Genomic DNA, 9,822 nt, shown 5'->3' with positions numbered 1-9,822 from the left:
AGAATCAACCATGACGTAATATTGGCTAAGCTCAAGGGATATGGAATTTCTGGCACACTTTTGCAATGGCTCAGGAGTTATCTGGTTGATCGATGCCTAGTGGTAGGATTTGCTGGTGCTCACTCAGGGCCGATCCCTGTCTTTCTGGTGTCCCCCAGGGATCCCATTTGGCCCCTTTTCTTTTAAATTTATTTTTTAACGATATCTGCAGTGTGATCTCCACAAAATTTTTACCGTTTGCAGACGATATTAAGATCTTCCTTGATGTGGCCTGCTCTGATGATTGTCGTCGGCTTCAGATGACGCTGGATGCCATCATGGCTTGGTGTCGTCGCAATGCCATGGAACTTAATGCTACAAAGAGTGCTGTCCTGACCTATACAAGAAGGAATGATCATATTATTTTTGACTACAATCTATCCGGCACTGCATTGAGGAGAGTATCATGTTTTAGGGACCTGAGTGTGACAATGGCCTCGGATTTCGGTCCTGGGGAGCACATTGCTCTCATCTGTAGCAAGGCTAACTCCTCGCTGGGCTTTCTGTGTAGAGCGTCGAGTGACTTCCGATCTCCAAAAACCTTGGCAACAATTTTTAAAACTATTGTTAGACCTGTCCTGGAATACGCCTCCGTCATCTGGTGTCCTTACCAATCAGGCCACATTGAATCTCTGGAGCGGCTGCAGACTAAATTCATAAGATTGATGAGATTGCGGCTTGGCTACTCATATATGGACGTTCCAGTTGAGAGCTTGACAAAGGATTTTGGCCTTCCTTCCTTGCGAGCGAGAAGAAAATTGGCTGATCTCTCGTTGCTGCATAAACTGGTGAACGGGGTAATTGACTGTCCTCAGCTACTTGCACTACTGGAATTTCGGCTTCCAGGAAACACTCGCTCTCAGGACATCTTCTATAGGAGAGCCATGCCCACACTCTACAGTCATCACAGTTGTATTCCTCGTCTGGGGAGGGAGGGTAAAGAAGTCTCCGGTGAGGTGGCCTTCTTCAGCACCACTCCGGCTGCCTTCAAGAAGTGCCTAAGACAAATGATCTTTCCACCACAGACATAATGTGAATACTTCTATAGCTTTATTTAATAGTTCTTGTTGTTCTGCGTTGTTCTCTGTTGTTGTACTTACTATTTTTGTTAATTGCCATTTGTTATTTGTTACTACTGTTGGAAAGCTCGACTGTTTGATTTTTCTTTAATATGTTCAGTTCTTTATTATCTGTTACTTGTTACTGTCTATAGTTTATATTGTTACCCTACTCATGTTATTATTAGTATCTTTGTTATTTATTAAAACATTGTTAATTACTTTTATATTATTATATTTTGTTCAAGCATGCTATCTCTACCATAATATAATCAATTGTAAAAATGGGTTACCGTTGGAAATAAAATAAATAAATTTAGCATTGTTTTACTAAACTAATATAGATGAATTATACTTGTTTTATATATGTCTCTAGAGAAAACAATAATGCTGGAAGTGTGGACCTTTGTGGGGCTCCAAATGAATTTATAACCAATCATAAAGATTTCCATTATGAGTTGACCTATTGTACAAAAAACTTTCAACTATCCATCTTACATATTCCAAATTTCAATTATATGCCAGGAATATAGATAACATTAACCTGTGCCTCAACCAATCAAAGGCAAGATTAAAATTTAGTAACATCAAAATAATCATACCGCTTCCACGAAAAATAAAACTCAGAAACCATCAAAATATTAAAATGTTTGTTATCTATAGCGAGTCTTATGTCATCTGTAATTTTAGCTAAGACAGTCTGAGAACCATAAATTTATTAACAAAGAAATTTAAATTATCAGACAGATTAGAGATTCTAATAAACCAATGCGGAGTTACTGAATGAGTTTGAAAAGTTCATTTAGAATAAATCAATAATAAAATAAGAAATCCCTATTCCCTTTCTGATATTCAGCCTTCTTTTTCTGCAGTACCGATCGCCATTTACTTCTGCGTTCTGGTTAGTTTTCAGTAGTTGGTTGATTAGAGCAGACTTATTTTAACTTTTATTTTGGAAACCTGCTTCAATAATTTCCTTTTTAATTAGAGACAATTGGTTTCAGAGACACTCTGCATGGTATTAATGCATTCATGGTTGATGTGTTTTGTGATTTGTTTATTATAACTGAGTTGGTAGTTATAAACAAGGATAGTTATCCTCCTCAAGAAACTATTGGATTAGGATTTCACAACGTTGAGCTACCGATTTCATGTCTCACTGAATTACGGAAAATATCTGGAATAATCTTGTTTTGTTTGAAAATTAGAGCTAATACAATAATATTATAAATATAAAATATACAAAACAATAACTTTGCATACAATAACAATAACTTTTCATAACCGGTTAAGTATTTATTGGCAAGAATCTATTTTTCATCACTTATATGTGAGAGTGCTCAAATATATCACGTATTCATCCATAGAAAGTTCTACATTGTGCAAATGTAAAGGTTACATTGGTTTGAAAGAAGTTCAGATTGAAGCCATTCAGGTGTTCTCAAAGAGTAAGTTTGACGCGAATAATCCATTCAAAGATGAAGTTGTTTTATATCTTACAAGATGGTTCTTGTAATGTCATATTTCAAAGATACATTTGTAATACTGTACATGCTGTTATTTTTAGTTTAAGTTGTTAAATTGTTATATATATATATATATATATATATATATATATATATATATATATACAAACGTTATTACTCCATGTCTTATGTCTTTAGCTAGTGGTGTTCCATGCTTTTGGACATTCCTCATTGTTGAATCTTGTTTAATTAATTTTTGAACTCCTAGCTTTAAAACAAGGTTTAACAAGGCTTTAAACTCGACTACCAATAACATCAGACTGACACAATATTACCTCAATATAAACTACTATACCAGCTGGAAAATATTCTAACTAAAGTTTCATTGATGAGTAAACTCAAAGCGTGCCATCTATGAACAATGTCTTGTCTAGTTACGATTCTAAAATAAAATTGGAAGCAAATACCGTTCAGTTGAAAGATCTATTTTAAAAATAGTGGTACAGAAAATACGCCCACTTAATATAGTCAACAAAATTATATAATCAATTTAAAAGTTATCAAATTGAATCCTCTAAAAATCGACAGTTCCACATTCAGATTGTGGATGTTCACAAGTTGATAATTGCTGATTCCTACAATTTCAAACACGTTTGCCAGAAATATTAGATCAACCGACAGTAGTGTCAAGCAATAGCAGATAAGACGAGAAATGTCCTTGACTGAATGGTCCTATTTATCTTTTATAAGAAAGTTTAAAACATCAAAACTTATCGTAACTACATATTGTGTCTACAACCCAGGTAACACCCTTGTTGTGTTTGTAACCAACTTGCAATCACTACTTATAATATTTTACCAGGTTTACAATCTGCTGATGAATTAGAAAATATTGCTTCCACTGGCTACGAATTCTAGGCTAAGAGGTTTTGTTGCAGTGCCTTCTGTCACCGATGTTTTGATGGTCGCTCCTCGTTTTTAAGTGATTAAATAAACAGATTATTCTTTTGAACGGGGTTCAGCGAGTTACCTTCCCGCTGTATTTCGTAGTTAGACGTGTGTCTCTCGATCATTAATCCATTATACTATCACTTTGTTTCAAATTGGTATCAGCTTAGGACAACCTACTAACATCACCCCAAGGTACTCAGCACACCCGTTCACCAAGGCAGGTGTAACTAACATCGTAATTTTACTAACTTTTTAGCAACAGACAATCTGCTAGTCTTTAACGCCATACGCCCAAGCTTTCTAATCAAGGCGAGAGCTAATGTAACTAATATAATAAACAACACGATAAAATTATTCAAAGCTCATAAAACCCGTTTCATTTTTGTTCTGAATTAAATAATATTCGATTAAATACTTTTGAAAAAATGTGAATGGCCACTATCTTTGAACTTTTGAAAGGTTGAGGCAGACTATGGAATTGTGGTCAATAATATGGTTTGATTTTTATATTTACTCAAATGTAGAATTCATACGTTTCATATATTTTAGATACCTATTGATTATAAATGCTTTTAGATACACGATTTTGTTACCCTATGGAACTAGATATTACGAATCTTCAATCATCGTTTTATTGTTAGGGATGAATTGTGAACAGTTTATCTTTATATAAAATTGTATATCAGAAACAAATAGAATCATTGAACTCTAAATATTCTTTAAAATAAAAATTCTGACTAAATAACTTTAAAAACATAAATTAAAAAACAATATTTGGAATATTGTTTCTTTTAATAGCTGTGGTTTATAACCGATGTATATAACATGATTGTTCTAAACGAGGGACCAGAAAATAACTTAATTGAACTAAACCAGATTTTGAATTTATTTGCCGTTAATAGGCATCATGTACGAGTTTAATACTAATAAATTAATTTATGACAATTATAAACATTGTAATTGACGATTATAATACAACAATTATAACATTTTTATCGTTATTTAAGAAGGTATATGATACATCATAGTCATTGAAATTACTGATTTCATGTAAATGACTTATACTAGAAGAACCTAAGCTAAATATCTCCTGGTTTTAATAAACATTGTTCATGAAAATATATGAGCGTTTTTAGTTTTTCAGACTTAAAAAATATAAAATCTCTTTTCTTAGACTTTATACCACCCTTTATAAGATGGTATATTTATATTGCCCGATAAACAAATATATCTGAAGTTCCTCCATTCTAGTTGAAGACGTACGTAAGGGGCTAAATACAATTGCAGGATTATTTATTACAATATTAAAGATGTAATCGCATTTTAACAGTAAAATCATCTCTATGGAATCTGCAGCCAGAGGCACTCTAGGAGACAGGTTGCGGCGCCAGCATGTCTAAACATCCGACTAAAAGCCATCTCAGTTTACTGTGGCTATCCAGTGCAATTTAGTCAATCATCATAATTCATTAAGGACATCGAAGACCACGCGCGGAGAAAAAAAAATAATAGCCATATTTGATTATGGCTATAAAATAAAATGGCTTATAAAATACATGTTTAATTACTTTAAACGGGCTTCGCCCCACTAGTAACTGAGATAATTTCATCTTGCTCTCTAAAGTTGTGTAATAAGAATTGAGAGAGCCTATAAATGCAATTAACTGTTTTGTGTAAATATTGTTTTATGACAGTACAACCACATGTTTTCATTATTTGAGCCAATATTTCAGTTTGTTTACATTTATAGTAGGAAACGTAAAGTAAGCTAGACACTAGACAGTAACATCACTTTTTATTTCAATTTTTTTCTGCAATCGCTGTTGAGCACTGAGTAATACAATATGTATATAAGAAAATTTAAGGTTTTTTAAGTATAATTTAGCATTTTAGCAAATATTTAGTGTGACAGCTCAATCATATGTTTAATTACTTTAACCAATATTTTTAATCTGTTCACATTTATACAATAAAAGCATAACAAAAATAACAGCAATTATTATCTAAACATTGTAGCAACAAAGGCAAGCGTAAGGGGCTTAAGGCCAATTAATTAACTTGTTCTGATTTTAATTAATGAATTAACTACATTTCTAACGTGTACATTTAAGGGATTGAATTTGATTTCCTTAGACATTTAGGGGTGGCATATTTGTAGTAGCTGACCTAAAACGAAGGGGCTGGTCATTACCTTGATTCAACAGTCCATTCCCTTCTTGACTAAAATTTAAGGATACTAGCGAGCGCAGTGAGTATGTGATGATAGCAAGTGGAATCACAAAGCAATACACGAGACACTAATGTAATTTTTATGACAGAAAATCGTCGAGGGGACATCGCATCCATTTCTCACTGAATAGGTGTACGATACAGATTAGGTAAACAAATACTGATATAATTCCTACACTAGACCAAGGGAATAGTATGATATTGCAAACAATGGCATGGTATTACGAAGCAAGTACATATGCATTACTGTATCATGTATCCATTATAGGTATGGATGTCTACTGTCATAATGTAAGTATTAATTATGGTAATTTTAGATTTTGATTTTCAAAAACAATATATATATATATATTCATATATGTATGTATTTATGTATGATATATATATATATATATATATATACAATTAATATAACTGTACTGTTTTGAAACTCTAGCATCATAATAAACTCAAATTTTGAATTCAAAATATAATTAATTTGAACTAGAAATGCAAAACGTGAATTACTCACAAATTTGCTTTACCTCTGGTATTCTTAATCACGAACACTAAAAGCTAGTACCTGATGCAAATAGGTACCTGATGGTTGTATTGTTTGATTGTTTGCTTTAGTCTATCTATATAAATAGACTAGCAAAAATATAATTTTAATTATATAAAATATTATTTAAATTATTTATCATTACGGTGACTAAGTTGTATAAAACTATAATTTTGTACACATATGTGGTACAAATCGAAAGCTCTAGCATCCTTATATGCCGTTTGTACAGTTGAAATTCATGGCTCTGCCCCGCGTCTCCTAAAGTTCTAATTTTTATGTTAAGAGATTATTTTGGTATGTAACAGATGATTATTCCAACACACAAATTTTTTCAGACATTTATTTGTAGTGTATTAAAATCTATACTAATTGTGTTGTGTGTGTTGTTATGTACAATTAAGGAATTTTGGAAACTATAAGAGATATAGCAAAAATTAAATATACAATTCAGTTATTGTAACATAAAATTATCCAAATGTCTGAAATACTTAAGGCCAATTTAATGCGTACACTTTGCACTTGCTTGTTTAGTTAGACACCTTTTTACGTAGAAATAACATTCGACACCAACCTACCACACATTGAACATTTAAATAGACTCTTAATAGAATGTTTGTTTACCTTTTAAGTCACAATAAGGAGCGAACATAATAACCAACCATGAGTCTAATCCTACAGTTGGTATATTGCATGAGCCGCCCAAGCGCCTTGTTCTATATTTATGCAAATTAAGACATCTGTAGGTTGCAAATCACTCTGAATGCAATTACGCAGCGGGCGCTGCGTAGCGTTACAGGCTTTATATTTTATTTCGGTCATTTGTATTTGGTGTGATAAAACCATACTTCATACCAGCTTTTAGGCTCAAATTCTAATATGATATTTTAGATAATTTTACAAAATGATTGATGAAAGGAAAGATTTACAAACGTAAATGCTATATAAGTGACGTGGTATCAGTTTTCCATCAGCATTTGAACAATAATGCGGATATTTAGCTGTATGAAAAAGATGTAAGATATTGATAATCAGTTTGAAAGTATCTAATTATACCTACTCTTGGGAAAGTGTTTTTTTTTAATATTAGTGTGATATAAACCGTGGATAACAGAGGAGGAGAGTTACAGTTTATAACAGATTCCTCACAGATACCCTAGAGAATTTAATAGACTGGAAACCGATTTCTAGGTTTTGTACGTCAATCTTATTTTTTATAACTTTTCTAGGAGTATATTCGCAATATTTCAGGAGTTCCCAGACTACTTACATTTTATAAGCACATAATCTGGTTATTTTTAAATCGGTAGAGGAATTTCCTCCCAAGAAAGAAATCGAACGTCCCCCACGCTAGTTTTGGAGGAGGTCGATGTGGGAGGGTATAAAACGGATATAAAAACATATAAAGATATTTAAGGATATAAAACATATTTAAAGATATAAAAGATTACTTTTCACGATCACATGTTTTAGCTAAACGTACTTAAAACCCTACATAAATAACAGACACATAAATAATAGGTATATCAAAGTCAGACAATTATACAAAGAGATTGAAAGTCGTAAGTTTCCGTCTAATAGTCAGTTTCTGTATGGTTATATGATACTGATTTAATTTCTATTTACGAGGCTGAGGGTTCATTTAATGTGTGTCAAGCGAAAAATATTTGATAAGAAAAACTATGGTTTTTCCTTTTTAACCCTTTTGATGTATATATATCACACATCTGAAGGAATATTCTTCTACCATTTTAAAGTAAAATAGTTTGTACTTATAAAATGAAAATTAACTTCTGCCTCATAGACTATAAAAAGTATGTTTATTAAGCATTTTTTATTATCTAAGTCTGTAATGAAATGAATTGCAAAAGATTTGGTGTAATATTTGTAAAATATGAATTCCTGGAAAAAAACAATATATCCATTAGACCTAAATTTATATTTTGGAAACGTTTTAAGAGGCTCTAAATCAGCAATTTGTTGTTATATGTTGTGTACATATTGAATATTGTGCTCGTTACAAAACAAAATAAGAATAATAATTATTATTTTATATGATTTCCCCATGTTTTAACTCTTGGTTCATGTGATGTTCGCAACGTATGATATTAGGATTGTCTCTCGCCACAGTACTTATACTTTGGTCTACTTGAACTACATGCCCTGAAACAGCTAGGTAAAGTAGACGACTTTTTAAAACATCTTGTTCCAAATAATGGACTCTCGACTCTAAAAATAGGCGTTTTACAATTTTTTTACCAGGAAATTCCATTTTTATATAAAAAATGAGCTGTGAAACCCAATTATTTCAACAATTATCATTATATGTGAATCACACAAGTTAAAGTTAAATCAATACCACACTCTAAATACTGTTCAATATGTGCTGTTAAATATGAGAAGATATACAAAAATAATACCAATATGAACAAAATATATCTTCCCTGAACTGTTACCTGGTTAAAAGCCGAATCTAAATAAACGAATTGTTTGTTTTGTTGATTGCAACCTCCCTCCTCTGATTTCACTGTTAAACTACGACGTACTGGGAAATTGTAACAAAGTTTAAATTGCGTTTGTTTGACAAAAAAGATTGCTTGAACGTTAAAAAAATAACTTTGTATAGCAATACAAACTTATTACGATTCTTTCGATCGAACTGATTGTTCCATTTTAACTGCTATTGCAATGTTTGATGATGGCTATGTTAGGTGTTACCAACACCACTCACGGTTTTTCCATGTTATCCATTGTTTGTTTTAGGATATCCTTGGTTAGATAGGTCATAGATAATAAAAAATTAATTAGTTTCAGTTGATCAGGATTTCGAAATGTCTCTAACGTTAAAAATGAGTACAGAAATATTCTATACCAAACACTGTCCTTTTTACACCAGTAACAGGGCCATAGACAGCTTTGGTGGGCAAAGCAATCGTTTGGACCCCCTTTATTAAATATATGTAGTATCCTCATGGACAAACTGCTTCAAATGAATGTTTAATATCAGAATAAACAAAAAATCTTTTCTAATTTATGAACATACAATACAATAAATCTAAAAATCCAAAACTGTTTGAGGGCTTGAATGGGCATTTTAATAGTCACCATATTAAATTGGCATCAGAACTGTTGTAATTTCAGTACAACGAGTCCTTTAGTTGGTAAAATAATGGGTTATTACACGTAATGCCTCCAAAATAATCTGGATAAGTATGTATACATTTAAAATGCCATACTACAGAATGTAATGAAAATAATCTGAAACCAAAACAAATTAAAGCTAAAATAAGAAATGACTACTATTGTTGCATACATTTGTAATCAACGTTTTAACAAACACAATACTTGAAGAAATTTTACATATACATTACACAACATAAGAGAACATACAAAGAAAATAAGCTAATTTAACCTGACTACAGTTAAATTTGTTATCTATTAGAAAGAATTAAAAATTGTTCTAATTTGGATTTTGATTTTTTTAAGATATAAGCATTAAGTTGACGTAGATAATTCTATCTTACTATGTCCACTGCAT

At 31.7% G+C, this 9,822-nt stretch overlaps 1 protein-coding gene across 1 annotated transcript; it reads left to right on the top strand.

Moving 5' to 3' along the window:
- Window positions 1-299: 299 nt before the first annotated feature.
- On the top strand, window positions 300-1,070 carry LOC124361128. The gene has a single exon (XM_046815163.1). The coding sequence runs from the start codon at window positions 300-302 to the stop codon at window positions 1,068-1,070; it is 771 nt and encodes a 256-aa protein (XP_046671119.1).
- The last annotated feature ends 8,752 nt before the right edge of the window (window positions 1,071-9,822 follow it).

The sequence above is a fragment of the Homalodisca vitripennis genome, chromosome 4 (genome assembly GCF_021130785.1).
Source record: "Homalodisca vitripennis isolate AUS2020 chromosome 4, UT_GWSS_2.1, whole genome shotgun sequence".
Lineage (NCBI taxonomy): Eukaryota > Metazoa > Arthropoda > Insecta > Hemiptera > Cicadellidae > Homalodisca > Homalodisca vitripennis.
This window is presented reverse-complemented; position numbering and strand designations above follow the sequence as displayed.

Coding starts and splice junctions, on each gene's coding strand:
- LOC124361128 (XM_046815163.1), top strand. CDS start 300: ATGACGCTGGATGCCATCATGGCTTGGTGTCGTCGCAATGCCATGGAA.